The 20118-nt window shown below is 38.5% G+C and overlaps 1 protein-coding gene across 4 annotated transcripts in view; it reads left to right on the top strand.

Annotated features, from left to right (window-relative positions):
- Positions 1 to 20118, top strand: part of SEC24D (SEC24 homolog D, COPII component) — a 129222-nt gene that overhangs the window by 73552 nt on the left and 35552 nt on the right. For all 4 annotated transcript variants that reach the window (XM_075127616.1, XM_075127617.1, XM_048847130.2 and 1 more), the window contains one exon: positions 19070 to 19208. In XM_075127616.1, the coding sequence (XP_074983717.1) occupies positions 19070 to 19208 (139 nt within the window). The remainder of the gene's footprint in view (positions 1 to 19069; positions 19209 to 20118) is intronic.

Genomic DNA, 20118 nt, shown 5'->3' with positions numbered 1-20118 from the left:
AGCTGTCATTGAAAACAGCCACTGGTCCAGAGGATTGGAAGGCAGGAAATGTTGTACATATATTTAAAAGAGGTTCTAGAGGTGAGCTGGGAATTATAGATCAGTAAGTCTTAAATCTTAAATCTGGAAACTGGTTGAAAGGAAAATTAAAAACAGAATAACAACTGGACTTTTATTCTCCCTTGCCAAAAGGCTAATTACTGTAGACATTACAGTATCTTATTTACACTAACTCCTTATTTATTATTTCACAGACAAATCAGTTCTTTATCTTCAATATCTTGATTTGGATGATCTATGAAAAGTATTTGTTTGTGATAGTTTTTTGAGAATATGCTATCATTGTTTGACAGGACTTATTTTTAGCTGGCACTGTTTTAGCAACAGACTGTAAAAATAAACGTAACTCTCTGAGTTATCATCATAGACCAGACCCTACACAAGTTTGTTCTGGAGATGTATGAATGTTTCCAAAGCCTGGATAAAGCATGTGATCTTTGTTTAACATTTAATGCTGCTTGCTATTAATATTATTTTAGAGGAGTATTTTACATTTTTAAAAAGCAAACATTCAACAATTCAAAAAAATTAAATATAAAGTTTTCAGTGTTTATAAATATAGGTGATTTAGTTTGTGTTTAGAATTATTCTCTAATAACTGTGTCTTGCCCTGTTTTACAACACCACCTAATTTTAATTTGACTTCATTTACAGAAATATTTGCTGGTGAAAAAATTATTTTAAAATAATGTGTAATTTTCTTCCTTTCAAAACAGTAAATCCTCTGGTATTTGACAAGATTAGCATGACATAACCATACAGAACTATAGTACATTAACCAGATACTTGAACTTTAACCAGTAGTCCAGGAGTGGCATTGTCCAAGGAAAACCCTGAAATCAGGAATGGAGTTATCTCCCATAAATGAACAAACAGTCTTTGATCTGGAAGCTGGTCAGTTTTTTCAGTTAGAGAAATTTGGAGGAAATTATTGGCCTCAGTCTAGTTGGGCTGGAAGGAAAAGCCACGTTTGTGGCGATGGAAAGGATTAATAAACTAACTTTGAGAGAGACCATCCCCAGTAGCTTTAATTAGAAAGGTCCAGTGCTTCAGTGCTGTTAAGCTAGAAGAAGGTAGGTATCCAGTAAGGTGAGTGGTAGTAACTGGCTGTAAGGAAGGTAAGTGGTAGACATACGTTGTAAACATCATCATTTTGTCAAGAGCAAACTTGTAATGGCTGTAGCTGATTTTAAACAACAAAGTAAATCTACAGTGCCTTTTGCTCTTCCTATTTTTTCTAAATCTTTGCAAAGAGCACAGAAAGCAGCCCAGCTCCAGAGTTACTATTATTCAGCCTCAGTTGGTAGATTCATATCAGTTGCCTTTGGTGAAGCTAGCCGGCTTGTCACAGATCACTCCACTGCCAGGTGTGTCAATACTGCATCCATTCATTCACTGCTCATTCCCATCTTTCATCCTGGAGACTTAGGAGAATCCCCACAAAATCACACCTCTTTGGGTGCAGTCTCCCTGGCTTGTCTTAAAATAAGCAGCAGACTTAATACAAGAGCTCTGCTGTGCTCCGGGGAGTGGAAGGAACAGAGTTGTTCTGAGAGTCAAATGTTCTATTGTCTTCCCAGCTAATGAGGTCGGAACAACTCTGTCCGAAAGGGACTGGCTATCTTATGGGTAATGTTCCTCCAAACAGATATGATGCAGACAGAGAATTAGAGCTGAAGGATTTATTAACACTATATAGAAGGCTAAAATCATAAAGCATAAGATGGATGGAATAGACAGAATTCACATGACTAAGTTATCCATGCTACTTGAAAGCTTTGTCATAGCAGAAGATAATAGGCTTAAGAAAACTTTCTGAAGGACTGGAAGGAAAGTTGCCTATCTAGCTATCTGTCAGTTTATTTTAAAATGTCATGCCCTTTTTCATATTGGTTTATATGACAGTTGACTAGTGATTCCAGCATGTGTTTGAGGCATTACATCATTAAGAGGCCTCTCCTCACCCTCACTGTTACTCAAGAGTCTAATGCTAAAGCTTATGTGTGTTCTCAGTTAGGGGAATCTGACCTTTTCCTATATGCAGGAAATTAATTTGTCTGCAGTAAAGTTTGTCTCTGGGTTATTCAAGATCTCTTCACATCACTTGAATTCAAATGAAGGTATCAATCATGCAGAAACTTCCCTTCCTCCAGTCTCTTGACTAAAGATTCCTTCTTTCACACTCGGATTCTAGAACAAAGGCAACAGCAGTGGAACCAGGGACCATGTAACCTATGAGGACGTGTCTATTCAGTTCCATTTTCCCTTGTCACAATCAGGATCTGAGACTCTTGTTAAATTGTGAACATTTCCAACGTTCCATTCTCCTCTTCAGGTTGATGGCTGACTCCTCAAGCCTTCACAAAGGTGTTGTTAGTGGGGGGTAGCTTCTCAAAGCAAAGTCTAGGTCCTCCCTGTCCTCCGGGATTGGCACGTCAAGATCCTTATCGCAGAGCTTCTCTCTAGTGCTGAAGAAAATAAGGGTGATCCAGTGGATATAATGTACTTGGATTTTCAAAAAGCCTTTGATAAGGTCCCTCACTGAAGGCTCTTAAGGAAACTAAATGATTATGGGATAAGAGGGAATGTCTTCTCATGGACCAGTAACTGGTTTAAATGATAGGAAAGAAAGGGTAGGAGTAAATGATCAGTTTTCATAATGGAGAGAGGTAAACAGCAGAGTCTTTCAAGGATTTGTGCTGTTCAATGTATTCATTAATAATCTGGAAAAGTGACAAAATTTGCAGATAAGAAATTTCCAAGATAGTTAAGTCTGTGATATTAGACTGTGCAGAGTTACAGAGGGATCTCACAAACCTGGGCAACTGGGAAACAAAATGGCAGATGAAATTCATGTTGACAAATGCAAAGTAATGCACATTGGAGAAAAAAATCCTAACTGCATGACTAATTATGATGGGTTCTAAATTAGCCAGGACCACTCAAGAAAGATCTTGGAGCCATTATGGATGGTTCTCTGAAAACTTCAGCTCAATTTCAGGCAGCAGCAGTCAAAAAGGCAAACAGAATGTTAGGAACTTTTAGGAAGGGATAGAAAAAAAGATGGAAAGTATAATGTCACTATCTAAATCCATTGTACGACCGTGCCCTATCTCAAAAAGAATGCAGTGGAACTGGAAAAGAGAACAGCAACAAAGATGATCAAGCATATGAAACAGCAGCCACATGGGAGAAACTAAAAATCTTAGGCTGTTTAGCTTAGAAAAAAGATGTTTAAGGGGGGGTAGGAGAGAGGTCTATAAAATCATGAATGGTGTGGAACAAGTGAATAGAGAAATGTAATTTACCCTTTCTCACTATCCAAAAACCAGGGGATGAAATTAATAGGCAGCAGATTTAATACAAACAAAAGGAAGCACTTTTTCATACAATGCACAGTTAACCTATGGAACCCATAGCCATGGGATGTTGTGATGGCCAAAAGCATAACCAGGTTTAAAAAAGAAAAGGAGTACTTGTGGCACCTTAGAGACTAACAAATTTATTTGAGCATACGCTTTCATGAGCTAGAGCTCACTTCATCGTACTCCTTTTCTTTTTGCGAATACAGACTAACATGGCTGCTACTCTGAAACCAGGTTTAAAAAGTAATTGGATAAGTTCACAGAGAATAGGTCCATCAATGGCTACTAGTCAAGATGGCCAGGGAAGCAGCCCCATGTTTGGGGCAACCCTAAACTTCTGACTGCCGGAAGCCGGTAGGGGAAGACACAGTTGGATCTTTCCAAAATTGCCTTGTTCTGTATTTTCCTCCTGAAGTCTTGGTACTGGCTACTATTGGAGACAAGATACTGAGCTAGATGGACCATTGGTCTCACCCAGTATGGCAGTTCTGATGAGAGTTGCCATTTATACACCTTATCTTCCCAGCATACTTTGCTGCTGAGCAGAAACCTGGAACATAGTAGTGCTGATCTCAGGAGTTTCCTTTACAGCATACACTCTCCCAAGTCCCAGTCTGGAAGGTCGTCCAGAAGCAGTGAGAACTGTGGTCCTCACTCGAGTCTGGGTTTCCTAATCGGTTAGGAGAAACACTTTCTGGAGCGTACTGTCTATCAGCTACAAATTTGCAGAGTCAAAGTGAGCAAAGGATGTGGCCCTTAGAGTTGTTGAACCATGGATGAAGATAGATGAATAGAGTCTAAAGCATAAAAAGGAAAGCTTTTTTCTGCAAACTGGATCATTCTAGAGTTTTATCTGCTGTTGTGGTGACTGATGATGAATATTTTATTTTAACAGTCAATAGAGATTATGAAAAATCTTGTTAAATTTACTCATTTTTTGGTTGGGGGGCTGATGAGGGTGCAGAGGAGAACTCCCTTTTGAAGAAATTGTTATCTTTAAGAATATTTTGGAGCCACACTTGCCGCTTTTTGTTAAAGTATAAAACAGGTATTAGTATCCCTCCTAAGCCATAGAGAGGCTTCCGCTTTGGCTGGAATAGGTAAACAGGGGAGTCCCATATAATGATCATAAGCGTTCTCATCATATAAAATACCAGTTTCGTTTCTTGACAAATTAAAGGCCCTATCTGTCAATCAGAATGTTTTTCCTATCATGACAAATCTAAGCAAATTTAACTGTGCAAAAGAAAGAATAGGGAAATGGGAGAGTAATAGTCACCTGAGTAGCAACGTGTTAGTTTGTTTATATAATTTAGGTTACTAAGAATAAAATTATTTGAAGTTGTTTTTAGATAAGATCTGTAACTTAAAATAGCTATTGGAATAGCCTCTTTCCCTGTGCATGTGAATTTCTCTATGCAGACGTCACCATCCGGAAAAGGGATAAGATTCTCCTCTTCTTCACTTGCCAAAGTTGATCATAGCAACAGCAATAAATTAAACAATGTAACGTTGTGCAAACTCTGACATTAAGCCTTAAGGGACATGACTCAGTTTCTAAGGTAACATTATACACTATGAGCAGAGTGTTTGACATGCAGTTTTTAGTAGGATCAAGATGGAAAGTTTACAGCATTTGCTTTTAAAACTGAAACGATACTTGACCTCTTTCTGTACATTTTATTTATTGCTGCACACTTCTTGCACCATAAGTTTGATTATAATTGCCCTCTACGATGAGTTTCCGTAAAAGGGATTGACTTCTTTTGAAGCTGACGAATAAGCAGCTGACCTGGATTTTATGGTCTGGTGTTTTCATTTTATTGGATTTTTCCTTTCGGTCACACATGCTTCAGAAGAGTTTAATATGTCGTTTGTTACTCTAGGAAAAGGTGTCTTTGGTGGTTATACTTGACTGTCAGATACATATTACATCAGACTGCATTTAGGGCCAGATCATGGCTGGCACTACCTCAGCTCTGCAGGAAAGTAAGCCCCCAGTCTGTTAAGGTTTTAGCTGCATCTTGGCTCCAGTTGCAGTGGGGAAGCAGGTCCTGTGGCTGCTATTCTCCTTGGAGAAGGACTGGGAATGGTTGGCCAGCAAAGCCAACAGGGCATGCTAAGTAATCCACACAGGTACAGGGTGGTGCAAATTACTCCCCTGGCCCTAGAGTAAAGGGGCATCAAGGAAGATTGTGACTGTGTAACAATTCCTTCACAGGGCTCCTGAGATGGTGGTTTAGCTCCACACTGCCCCTTACCTCATTCAAGCTCTTAGTAAAGTGTAGCAGAAAGGAAAGCAGAAGAAACATTTCAAATGTCTGTAAAGCGCATGGCATGATGGGGCCTTGATCCTGTTTGGGGCCCCTGAGTATCACTTCTGAACAAGTACTAATAAAAAGAGAACTCAGTTATAAATCACTAATCTTACTAGATATGGTGCTTTTTAAACTGACAACCAATTTTGATATCAAAGCCACAAAGATTAAGCTGCTACTTTCCAGGGGAAGGACTCTTGAATTAATGTCTCTCTTACAACATTTGCTCAAACGTTTTGGTACTGGAAACAAATACATTCTTCTGTATTTTCTTAATCATTTTATTCTTCTTATTCTTGCCAAATACTTAAGTGGCAGATGTAAATGATCACCATTGGCCATGTTACTGTAACTGGCCTTGCAGGTGGAGCCTTCTTTCACTTCATTCCCAGTTCCACTACCCCCAACAGTTTCTTCCACTAGGAATGGGAATCCAATAGCATTGGCCTTCAAGTCACATTTTCAAATCATCCACCGCTGTTTAAATCACTGCCATGAAACCTGTCTCTAGTCTTTTAAGTACAATTTACTATAAAGAAATATCCTACTGCTATTATAAAACATTCTCTGGCATGGCACTATGTACAGTCAGTCAGCAAAATATAGTTTCCCTAACCAAAATCTTAATACTAGTCCCTCATAATGAGAAGACCAAATCCAAAAGAGAAACAATTCAGTGTCTGCAACAGGAAACATGGAGCGAAAAAATCTTCCATTTATCAGTCCTCTGATGCCATAATCCTTAAATCAGGGATGACTGCTGTCTCAAAAAATCCTGGATATCCATGGAAGAAGGAAAAACATACACCTGACATCTGTAGCATGCCCTTATACTAATAGGCTACTGCATAATGAGATCCAACTTCATTTTTCATTCTTTCTGGAAAGGCATTAATGACTGTTATGTACAACCCTCTTCTTATGTAGCATCCAGTCCAGGTGAAGAGGTACCCTTAAACTCACAAAGCTACACTTAGATTTATTTGCAAGCATAAAATTGTGTTCCTCCAACCAAAAAGCATAAAGAGTATATTCCACAACCACCACGTGGAGTGTTGCTTGATTGGCTATCTTAGGGGTATTCCACAACCTATTAGAAATGGTAACAGCTGTGTTTGTGTTTAATGGTCTTTGACCTTCATAATAGAATTAATCTGTTGGTGTATCCATTATGTTTGCACATGTATTGGGTTGAACCAGTATTTCACATTGTGTGTGTTCCCTTTTTCCAAGATTGCCAAGTACATGATAACTCTGAGGGAAACTGACACAGATACTTGCATAGAGCAGACAAAAGAGACTTCATCTTTGTCGTGAGGAGCCAGCAGTGTTGTTACTTGCAGCTCAAACTCTGAACTGTTCGTTCTTCTTAGAAGCTCTTAGGGTCCACATGTAATGCTGGAAGGGCATAATGAATGGGGTCCTGCAGGGATCGGTTCTGTGTCCAGTTCTGTTCAATATTTTCATCAATCAGTTAGATAAAGGCATAGAGAGTACACTTATAAAGTTTGCGGATGATACCAAGCTAGGAGGGGTTGCAAGTGCTTTGGCAGATAATTTTAAAATTCAAAATGACCTAGACAAACTGGAGAAATGGACTGAAGTAAATAGGATGAAATTGAATAAGGACAAATGCAACGTACTCCACTTAGGAAGGAATAGTCAGTTGTACACATACAAAACGGGAAATGACTGCCTAGGAAGGAGTACTGTGGAAAGGGATCTGGGGGTCATAGTGGATCACAAGCTAAATATGAGTCAACAGTGTAATGCTGTTGTAAAAAAAATAAAAGCAAACATCATTCTGGGATATATTAGCAGGAGTATTTTAAGCAAGACACGGGAAGTAATTCTTCCTCTCTACTCGGCTCTGATTAGGCCTCAGCTGGAGTATTGTGTCCAGTTCTGGGCGCCACATTTCAGGAAAGATGTGGACAAGTTGGAAAAAGTCCAGAGAAGAGCAACAAAAATGATTAAAGGTCTAGAAAACATGACCTCTGAGGGAAAATTGAAAAAATTGGGTTTGTTTAGTCTGGAAAAGAGAGGACTGAGAGGAGACATAACAGTTTTCGAGTACATAAAAGGTTGTTACAAGGAGGAGGAAGAAAAATTGTTCTTAACCTCTGAGGCTAGGACAAGAAGCAAGGGGCTTAAATTTCAGCAAGGGCGGTTTAGGTTGGACATTAAGAAAAACTTCTTAACTGTCAGAGTTGTTAAGTACTGGAGTAAATTGCCTAGGGAGGTTGTGGAATCTCCATCACTGGGGATTTTTAAGAGCAGGTTGGACAAACACCTGTCAGGGATGGTCTAGACTCTAGATAATACTTAGTCCTGCCTTGAATGCAGGGGACTGGACTAGATGACTTCTCGATGTCCCTTCCAGTGATTCTATGATTCTATGTAATGGTCTGCATAAAATAAAATAAATACAATTTTGAAGAGAGGAGCACCTCGTGTCACTACATTTACTGCTGTAAATGGCACTAAACCAAATATTTGTCAATTTTTGTGCTGTTTAAGAATGGCTGTCTGTATGTGAAACAAATCAAAATTCCCTCTCTCTCTAACTCAGATTTCTGTTTTATTGTGAAATTTCTGTAGCCATTAGAGCTAGACTACATCTAGCTGTTACTTATTACTCATCACTCCTGTATACAAGCTTCCTGGAATCTGCCTCTTTGTCTTATTATTTACTGTTCTATATTGTGGTAGCTCCTAGGAGCCCCAGTCATGAACCAGGACTCCATAGTGCTATGCTCTGTACAAACACAGAAAAAAAAGGCAGTCCCTGATTCACTTTTGACTGTTTAAAAGTGCTGACATTTTGAAGGTCTTGTCCCCCATAGTTTCTTGATTATCATCTCACATTCCAATTTCATGCTCCTACTTATATCATCAGTTAATCCTGACTGCTGACCTTCACTTGAGATGCAGTATGTTACTACATTCAAATAAGAATCAGCACTTCAAAGCTGAGAAGTAGCTGGAGAGCCCTTTCTTATTAATGCTTAATGTACCCTGTTTGGAATCCATAGTCATAAAAATATGTAGTGCTCTTCCTTGGTGTCAATACTAAGCATTTTAGATATGCTCTGTCCAGCTGGTACAATATTATTGTATTAAATAAATGAGCTGATCTAAGTAGGAAAATTGTCTCTCTTTTCTACTGGAAACGGTGGCTCAGTCATTATACGAATAGCATATTAATATTTATAACAGTATACAATTTACAGGGAGAAGTTACTTTTTAATACTCCGTTGTACATTTTGAGATTTGATCTTGCATTTCCTGGTTACTCAGTGTATTATGCATCTGCACTATACTGTCTGTCCAGTTTAAGGCCATGTTTGCAGCCCCATCAGGAAAGTGAGAGTTATATCTCAGTAAAGACCTTACAGGCCTGGATCAGGCCCTGATGCTGTAGGATTGGATCAGGCACCAAATTGCTTCAGATTAAATCTTTGTAGGAATGGCACCAAGAACACTGATAGCGTTCAACATATAACAGACAACAATAATAGGCCAAATCAGTTCTGGCTTCAGAAGGAATTTTGTCTGGAAAAAAAGTTGCAAGATAAAGCACAAAGGGAAGTACTTGTCTTTACACTTTAATGTGAACCATTAAAGCCAACTCCAAACCCAAGGATTATTTGTAAACTGGTTAATCTTTCCCAAAAATAAATTACAATTAATCTGTCAAAAACTGTTGTGAGATATGTACTCCAAAAACATGTATTTAATTGAAGCAACAAAACACAGAATTATGTATTTTAAAGTTCTGACTAATTATATTGAAATAAAGTTTCATTTCTGCTTAATTTAAGAACATGATGATGGTCAGACTGGGTCAGACTAATGATCCATCTAGCCAGTATCTTGTCTCTGACAGTGACCAATGCCAGTTGCTTCAGAGAGAATGAACAGAACAGGACACTTTTGAGTTACCTGTGCCTGGTCATCCAGTCCCGCCTTCTGGCAGTCAGAGGTTTAGGGACACCAAGAGCGTGGGGTTGTGTCACTGCCCATCTTGGCTAATAGGCATTGAAGGAGCTGACCTCCATTAATTTATCTCATTCTTTTTTAAACCCAGTTATACTTTTGGCCTTCACAACATCTCATGGCAATGAGTTCCACGGGTTAACTGTGTATTGTGTGAAGTAATTCTTTTGTCTGTTTTTAAAACTTCTTATTGTACTAATCTATGATTTTGATTTGAGAACCTACATTTTTTGTTTTCTGTAAACTTTGTTCACAGATGTCCTTTTTTTGAAACTTTATAAACATAGTATCAGGGCATATCCATTTATACATCAGTCTTACAATATTCTTGTAATGGGTTGGATCACAGAAACCCCCTTGGGGACTGCCACCTGATGTGTTGAGACTACTTCTGCCCTGCTTTCCCTGCCAGCTTGGGACTTCAGTGCCCTGCCTGGTTTGAGCCAGACCCACTAGCCTGCTGCAAACCCAGACCCAGGTCTGAACCATGTCTCTTGAAAGCTGCAGGCTTAACTGAAAACAGCTTAAGAAGTGTTCCTGTCTCTTAACACTCAGATGCCCAGCTCTTAATGGGGTCCAACCCCCAAATAAATCCATTTTACCCCATGTAAAGCTTGTACAGGGTAAACTCATAAATTGTTCGCTCTCTTTAACACTGGTAGAGATGCACAGCTGTTTCCTCCCCCCCCCCTCGCCGAGGTATTAATAAATACCCTGGGTTAATTAATAAGTAAAAAGTGATTTTATTAAATACAAAAAGTAGGATTTAAGTGGTTCCAAGTGGTAACAGACAGAACAAAGTGAATTACCAAGCAAAATAAAATAAAACACGCAAGTTTAAGCCTAATACAGTAAGAAAGCTGAATGTAGATAAAATCTCATCCTCAATGAGATGTTTCAATAAGCTTCTATCACAGACTGGACACCTTCCTAGTCTGGGCACAGTTCTTTTCCCTGGTACAGCCCTTGTTCCAGCTCAGGTGGTAGCTAAGGGATTTCTCATGATTGCAGCCCCCTTTGTTCTGTTCCTCCTCTTTATATATAATTTGCATAAGGCGGGAATCCTTTGTCCCTCTCTGGGTTCCCACCCCTCCTTCTAAATGGAAAAGCACCACGTTAAAAATGGATTCCAGTTCAGGTGACATGATCACATGTCACTGTAAGATTTCAATCCCTCATTCCTCCCAGCCTGACTCACAGGAAGGCCTGCAAGTAAACAGAGCCATCCACAGTCAATTATCCTGGTTGAGGGAAGCCATCAAGATTCCAAACCACCATTAATGGCCCACACTTTGCATAACTACAATAGGACCTCAGAGTTATATTTCATATTTCTAGTTTCAGCTACAAGAGTGATACATTTATACAAATAGGATGACCACACTCAGTAGATTATAAGCTTTGTAATGATACCTTACAAGAGACCTTTTGCATGAAGCGTATTCCAGTTACATTATATTAACACTCATTAGCATATTTTCATAAAATCATATAGAGTGCAACGTCACAATTCTGTCTGCTGTCTGTAGCTCTATTGAACATGGAATATCATTTAAACTGAAGTGACAATAATATATGACCTCAAAAGAGCTGCACATTAGTATGGTTCCCCAAAAATAACTCCTGGGGCTAGCTGCATTCTGCTCAGTAAAGAAGTACCTGTTCGGAGATGTTCTCGTACTTTGGAAACAGTTATCTAACATGTCTGTGTGCCAGTATCCTAGAAAAGCAGATTCCCCCAAAACAGGTGATTTCAGAAAGGCATGTTACCCTATATGTTTGTCCATTGAGCGATTTTTGCTGGTGAAAAGGCAGCTTGTAATATATAGCATGACTTGATACGTTGATAATGGATCTAGTAGTGTTGAGTAATTTGTGATTGACACACTTGCAAGGAGGATTTTGAGAAATACGTGGCAATTCTTGTTCACGTGTATTGCCAAAGATTTTGTGTTCCTGTCAAATACAGTCAAGCTTCCGAAGTGAGGGCCAAGCAACTGCACAAGCTTAGAAACTCATACCTAGTAATCTATGTGCATGAATGCTAGGTGCACCCATATGTATGTATGGAATTGAACTAATTTTGAAAGTCTGGCTCCTAATGCTAATTAGGTTGAGATTATTATGTCTGATAAAGGAACATCTTCCCTGGAAGCCTTCCCTGAACCTGAAGGGCAGAACAAGGTGGATGGCAGAGACCTATATATTTATGTAGGTTGAACTCTTACTCACATTTGGCTGAAGTATGGATATAGAACTCTTCCCTGCAGCCAGATCTGTGCACACAAATCTACCAAGGAAAACAGGGTAGCATGCTCTGTACGTTTTGCTGATTGGATGGTGCAAAGAGACAGTTTCCTTCAACATTCAGAATCTGCATCCTTTTCTCTTTTCCCCTATGCATGTCTCATTTTCTTCATGGAGTCCCACTCCACTGAGGGGCAGTGAAGGTGCAAGTGCTATTCTTCTAATGGATCAATCTAAGGCTCTGTTCCTGCAATGTGATTTCAGTGACCGCCCGCATGGGCACAAGGAGTTCTGGACAGTGGATCAGAGCCTAATTTAGTAGTGAACAGCCTAACCATAGTGAGAGCAGTAATTCAACCTGATTTATGTCAGGAGTGAAGCTTTCTTTTTGTTAGAACGTGAGAGAGAATCTGATTTTGGAGTGACGCCACCGGTATCTCTAGGGCTGGTTTAATATTTCATTGAGCCCTAAGAGACGGTCTGAACAGGAATATTTTCAAAATAAAACTCACTCACTCTGAGACTAGTGGTGGATTAAGTTAAGATTTAATGGCTCAGCTGATCCAGGACTTGCACTCCAAAGGAACCCTTACGTTCCTGGGAATGATAGGCCTCACGGTATCTATCCCTTATGGCTATCCCCCTTCACTTTAACATAAACAGGACCACAAGTTTCTCCATGTTGCTCTCAGCAGACGCTCTCTCTCTGGTCAGTCCAAGCCAAATGTAGGCTATAGAGCACTAGCTTTACTCATTGTTATTGATATTTATTTATATTATGGAGATATCCAGAGGCCCAGAATCAACAGATAGGCATTCCATTTTGTTCAGACTATGATACAGTCTCCATCTCGCAGAGAGCTGTAGCTGACTACTAAATACATATGTTTAATACAAAGAATAGTTATATAAAATTAGTTTTATTATTTTTATAATGGTAGTGCCTAGGGACACCAAACAAGGTAGGGCCCTTTTTTTGTGAGGCGCTGTACAAACAAAATAAAAGATACAGTAGAACCTCAGAGTTACAAACTGACCAGTCATCCGCACACTTTGTTTGGAATTAGAAGTACTCAATCAGGCAGCAGCTTAGACCAAAAAAAGGAAATATAGTATGGTACTATGTTAAATGTAAACTACTGAAATAAATAAAGGGAAAGTTTAAAAAAAATTTGACAAAGGAAGGGAACTGTTTCTATGCTTTTCATTTAAATTAAGATGGTTAAAAGTAGCATTTTTCTTCTGCATAGTAAAGCCTCAAAGCTGTGTTAAGTCAATGTTCAACTGTAAACTTTTGAAAGAACAACCATAATGTTTTGTTCTGAGTTACAAACATTTCAGAGTTACGGTCAACTTCCGTTCCCGAGGTGTTCGCAACTCTAAGGTTCCACTGTACAATCTAAACAGACCAGATAGACCAAGGGTTGGGAGGGAAGGGGTGTAACTCACAAGGAGAGTGATGGTTTGGAAACATCATTGGAATTCAGTGATTATTTTTTGTTCTTGTGGTTTTTTTTTGTTTTTTTTTTATTTCTTTAAATAATTGGGGTTTTGTTAGGAGAGGGTTAGCTAAGGAGAGAGATAAAGGGAAGGAGAAGAGACACTGAAGGAAGAAGGATATAAGAGAGTGGGTAGGTAGAACGAGGCTGAAGCAAAAAGACTTTGAGGAAGAAGACAGGAGGGAGTTGAGCAAACAGACTGTCATCAGAAGGGAAAAAATGTCCAGTATAAAATTGTAAAAAGCCATTGGGCACTGATGGCTTGTTTTAAAACAAAGGATCAGTTGCTTAATCTTCATTAATTTTAGCCATTTCAGTCAAGCTAGAAAACCTCCAAAGCTTTAAGAAAGAACTGAAATGCTTTGAAAAATTTGTTAATCTTATGTTCTGTTTTAGAATCTGAATGATCAAAAATGCATCATTTCCCCCCTGAGATTATGATCCAGATTCTGTAAACCCATAGTAACTCCAGTGACTCCAGCACAGCTACTCTGAAATTAGGGTTGTTACCAAGTTTACAATCTGGTCTAAGGGTTTAGCTTTATTCAGTAATAAATTTTGTTTGTTTCCTTTAACTTTGTTCCGCTTTTAGCGAATAAACATGTAAATATTGGGGGGAACGGAGGGAAGGGGAACACAAGCAAATCCTCCAACTAAAACAATGCTAGTTAACTTTCATACCTGCTGTCTATATACTTTTTGCCAAGCAACTCAACCTACTCTCTCTCTACCTCTTAAACTAAAGTGATAGATGGAGACAATATAATAAATGGGCAGATAAATGAAGTTGAGCCAGAAGTGATTCTCAATTCTTGGGACCTGAGATGCACTTCTAATGGTAGCGAATTCTAGAGCTGCAGTAATCTATTTTTTAAATAGTCACTCTCAACCTTAACTATTGCGGAGCTGCCGCTTAATGTTTGGAAAATGACGCCCATGATGATTATTATGGAAGAGGCTGGTCTGTTCAGTTTCTTGTTTTCCATCAATACTAAATATGGAGCCTATTTATACACAAACTCAAGAGCCAGTGGCCACTTTACCCATGAGGGGGGAGGAAATCTCTGAGGATTCTCTTTGCTGGGCTTTCTCCCCTACTGTTCTACTGAGAAAGATGGTGTATGATGGGGCTGGCAGCCACAATCTGATTAAGAAAACTGCAGGCTGTTTGAATTAACAAACAATAGGTCTGACTCTCCACTAACTTACACCAATGTAAACTGAAAGTAACTCCGTTGATTTCAATGACGTTACAGTCGTGTAAAATTATTGAGGGGAGAATTAGGCCCTATATATGTAGTGGGTGGTACTCTTTTATTACACTACAAATAATGCTGTACTATGCCAAATCAAGGGGAAATGGTGTTGGCCTGGTATTTCTAAATCAATTCTGGACATTATCCCTCTCCACTGATTTTATGACAGTTTTGCAGTTGATTTCATGAAACAGGAAACATGAGCGCGTTCTCTTCATATGATTTTCTGGTGCACAGTGACACCTATAGAAAGTAAGTTATAGCACATAGAAATATGGTTTTCATATCCAACATTACTTTTTGGCTTTAGGTAGTTACAGTTCTTTTGGAGTATGCTTTTGTGTTTTTTTTCCTTCAGTAAATATTTGTAATTGCATTTAATATAAAGCCTTGCAAAATTATCATGAACATATTCCAACCCAGATACAAAAACAACTATCACACCCTGATAAAGAGAACAGTAACAATTCTTTTAAAATGTATAGTTTTTTACTCCCCATCCAAAGAAAATTGCCCATCCTGAGTGGGTGGCTGGGTGGGTAAACAGAAATTTGCAAGGCTTCAATGTTGGGTGGGTATCTATATGTAGCTATTAGCTGAGGCTTTCTTTTTGATTTAACAGTACTGTTTATGCTGGCCTTGCCCTTCAGATCACTTTAACTATTATCAGATGTCTTTCATTAGTAACATAGTCGTTTAAAATAAAATGGAGATGCATAAAATGTATTGTAATGAGATGCAAACTTCAGTAACTTTAAGGAATGATATAAATATGTGCATCCAGTACTGCTTTCAGGGATATTTACTGTCATGATATTAGGTAAGAACTTTATAATACTGTGGGTGTCCTGCATGATGGTGGTGGTTCTACCAGAGTATATAATTTTGTTGTTTTAAAGAGTATTTTTTTCTAAATAGCCTGATCCTATAATGTGATTTCACTGGAATTGAGCTTGATGTACTCTAATGTATGTTAGAGTAGAATCAGGCCCAGGGGAGGTTAAGAGAAATAAGTATTCTTAGGCTGTATCCTACAAAGGCATATGTTTAACTGGATGCATTGTGCATAGTCCCATTGACTTTATGGGGACTGCTTGTTGTGTAAAGTTAAATGTGTGTCTTTGCAGGATTGGAGCCTTGGGCTGCTGTGTCTCCTAACTTGTGTTAATGAAACAGCCTCCTTTGGTGACTACTTTTTTTTAAAGTGGGTTTAGGAGGAAAAGTAAAAATTCCACTCCAAATGTGAGAACAGGAGAAAGATCTTGTTTGGGTTTTTTTGTTTATGAAATCTGTCTCCAAGAAAGTAATTTATTAAATATGGAGAAGGCAGTAGACCCATGCGCAGGCTCTGAACTTAAAAAGAAAGTGCACTTTTCTGGCATTAATTTTAGTGAGGACTCTTCTTCATGCTTTGTGCTTAAAGATCTAGTTTTCTTTGGGGCATTTTTTTAAAAATGCAGTTGAGACAGTTTTCCATTTTCTTAAGATATTCGTGTTTTTTTCTATGTTGTGTTGTGAAGTAATCGCCCGGTACTAAATGTATTATAATTGAGGTTAGAAAAATTATTTGATTAATGTGCATAAATACAAATCCAATGTCTGATTTTTATCAGGCCCTGTCTACACAGTCAATTTGGTGGTAATAACAGTCAATTTGGTGTTCAATAGATCTGAGGTTGTACAGTGTGAGTGATGCAACCTGACATGCCGTGGTAGAATAGCACAACAGAATGACACCTGGAAAATTGCAAACTAATTAGCAATCACAAAAGTGTTTAAATTTTATTTTTAAAGCACATGCAAGTGGTGCCCTTTGGCACCCATGTCTGAAAATTTTCCTCGACATTTTTGGCAAAAATGTTGCTTGCTGACATTATTGGTTACTTTGTATTTGACTCTGCCTTTGAGTGAGAAAGAAAATAAACTAATGATACTTCATTGGAGCAGAAGGACATATTTATGCAGTAAAATTTTGATAATATATGTAAAATCTTTGCCAAAATGTTTAAAACCCTTAGGAGGAATAAATGAATGAAACAACTGCCTCCATAAAAACATAAACAAACAATAAAAGATGTTGTAAACAGTGGGTACTAACAGGAAAAATAAGGATTGCTATTTACCAGTATCTTATTCATGTCTGTTAAACTGCAATAAAAGACAAAAGTACATTATAGTGCTGTTTTGGAACATGCACATTCTTTGTGAAGAGACAGCATAACTTAGATGCAAAGCTCCAGTGGATTTACTAGTAGAAATCTTAAAGCTTTTAACATTCTTCCCCTTTTGGAGAGTTACCTCATATTATCCTCTGGATTTACTTTTTTATTGTTTAGGTTCACTAAATGGGGGCTGAAGGTTAGAAAAAAATGTAAAATGAAGTTTGTGCATAAGAAACCATCACTGATAATTGAAGAGAACACTGTTTCATTTATTTACTGGCTTCCAATATGCCTTTGCAAACCCATGAAATATAATTGCAGGAATCCTTCAATTACTGCACAACTGTTACTGAGGGAGACATCTGGAAAGTGTCTCTCATTAATTCTGATTTTGACAGAGGCAGTAATCAAGTCTGCTCAATGTAATGAAACTGACCAGCGTCTGTGATACTACATTTGTTTGTGGCTTGTATTTTCCTTCACTGAATATTAACATTGTTTCTAAATCTTGCACTCTAGCAAGTGACCCTGACATTCTGTAAGTTTTGACATGCTCTGTACAAAAGATACTACATCAACAGAGACAGGTGTAGGAGAAAATATCCTTGGGCTGAAAGCCATATATGTTAGATGTGAAGCAGATTGATTCCAGAAGAGCAGAATGTCTTTGCAGTTCCCTGGGAGTTGTGGAACTGCTTTGGTTGGGGAAGGAAAGCCTGGAGCACTAATGTAAATAAACTTCCCCCATCCTCATAATTATCTATACTCTACCTGTACCCATGCGTAACCTGCAGCACTTTCTACAACCTCAGGATTGGATTAATTCCCATCATGGGCCCTTTGTCTCCCAAGATCCAATCATCCAAAGCATTGTAATTTAATTATAATGACTTTAATTAAATCAGAAGGACAAGGAACATGGAAATGACATACCAGCAAAATAATCAAGTTAGCACAGTCCTTGTTTAAAAGCTACATCCTGAAGAATTGAATTATCAGAGAAAGCACTATTCTCTCACCCCTAGGGTGAGCACAACTCAGGGTTGAAGCACATTGGCAGAGAATGGTGAGGAAGCTTGCACTGATGCAACCTCCTGCTGTACCTCTGTGGGCAAATGGAGGACATGTATATCATCAGAGCTGGCAATTCAGTAAACCTCACAAATACTAAATTAACTTATTTTGAAAAATATGTTGGATCCTTGTACTCGGAGTTCTCTTATAACTTCTGGAAATCCTGCTGTCTCTTTTAAGCAGGTTATTAAAGATAGTGGTTTGGACAAACAAATTTGAGAATGAAATCCATCCTGCCAACTGAAACACACACAAGGAACGTGACACATGTTAATTTAGACCTCATCATTTTGTATGTATAGCTGAGATTGTTTTTTCCAGTGTGCATTACTTTGCATTTATCAACACTGAATTTCATCTGCCATTTTGTTGTTGCTGAACTATTGTAAATTAAGGGTATGATTCAGGAGAAGCACTTAAGCACATGCTTAAGTCCCATTGAAGTTCAAAAGGACATCGGTATGCGTAAGAGAGATGCTTGAATAGAGAAGCTTTTCTTATTCAGGTTCTGTATGAATCTCATTTTTAAAAGTCTCATTTGTGCATGTAATTGTGGCTGCTGTTTGCAGAGAATAACTGATAGTGCATGAAAATGCTGATATAGGTTTCTAAGAGCCAAATTTTGCCTGCCTTATTCATACTGAATAATCCCTTATTATGCAATTAGTCACACTGATTATGCTTAGTAAGACACTATTTGTTGTGAATAAGGATGGCAAAATTGGGCCCTAAATGGGGGTAACTGTAGTGCAGGCCAGTTCTCTCCCCTTTTAACTGAATTTGGAAGGGTTCATGCAGCTCTAATGAGAAGACACTTACCACAACTATTGTAATAGAACACTTCAGCAAGAAGAAAACTAGCCTCTTCTGTAGCTTGCCCTGAATGCCCAGCCCTCTGAGGAGTGCATGAGGCCCTGCTCTTATCAAAATTTAAGGTTTCAGAATTTGGGTGAATCCTGGATAGAGATTAGCTGATCAAGAAGCAATAATTAACAAGAGAGTTCAGATGCATCAGTATATTTCCAGACTGTTTTTAGGTTTAGTATTTTAGTGATGCTTTTCATGACTCTATTTTCCATTCTGTGTAGACACCTCTTTATGTTGTTAACCATGGGGAGACTGGGCCAATTCGATGCAACAGATGCAAAGCCTATATGTGTCCCTTCATGCAGTTCATTGAAGGGGGAAGAAAGTATCAATGTGGATTTTGCAACTGCATAAATGATGGTAAGTGACATTTATCTACTATTTGTGTATATTCATTCATTCATTAATGCTAACCGGAAACTGCATCTGTAGTATTATTTTCTTGATTTACTTACTTGGAGTCAAATCCTGGCCCCATCAAAGTGAATGGGACTTTTTACCATGCATCTCTATGGGACAGTCAGTACTTCATCTATGGAGTCTTTTTGGCATGTTATTCTCTATGATCCAAATTCTCCATTCCTAGTCAGCCTGAATAACTTATTTAACTTTTGAAAACATTTATCGGTCAGATTCTCAGCTTTTGCAAATCAGCTTGGTTCTGTTGAAATCGGGGAAGCTGCTCTGATTTTCATGGAGGATCGAGCCTTTGCATCTTGTATCAATAGAAAAGATTTCAGGAAATATAATTGAACAAGTTTGAAGAAATAGCAGTACTTGAATATGCAACATTACAAAAAATAAAGTTCAGTCGAGTTCTTCTGGTGACACCTTCACTCTTCTGTTTCCTTTTATGGAGGTGAAAATATGGAATTGGATTTCTTCACTATCACTTTAAACTGAGAATAACAGCTCTTTAACTGGTGCTGGGGAGACAGAACATTGCAACAATTAAACCGCACTTTCTTTGATGATGTGGCCGTGAATGGATACAAATACTAGACCCAGTTATTCTTTCTGTTATGGCCCTTTTGCTCCACTCCACAAAGGCACTGTAAACTTAGTAAAGCCAGCAGTTATGGAATTCATCCAGTTTAGGCTGAATCTCAAAACGACTTAGGCAGAGTAATGGGGGCATTTCCAGTGAAAAGTGCTTCTGCTCCTTAGTGGTTCTCCTGCTGCAGAGCAGCTGGGCACAAATTTGGCCCCTGTGGCTGCTCTAAACAGTCCTCAGACAGTCCCAGAATAAGGACAGCATAATCATGGTGTA

Source organism: Caretta caretta, chromosome 4 (genome assembly GCF_965140235.1).
Source record: "Caretta caretta isolate rCarCar2 chromosome 4, rCarCar1.hap1, whole genome shotgun sequence".
Lineage (NCBI taxonomy): Eukaryota > Metazoa > Chordata > Testudines > Cheloniidae > Caretta > Caretta caretta.
This window is presented reverse-complemented; position numbering and strand designations above follow the sequence as displayed.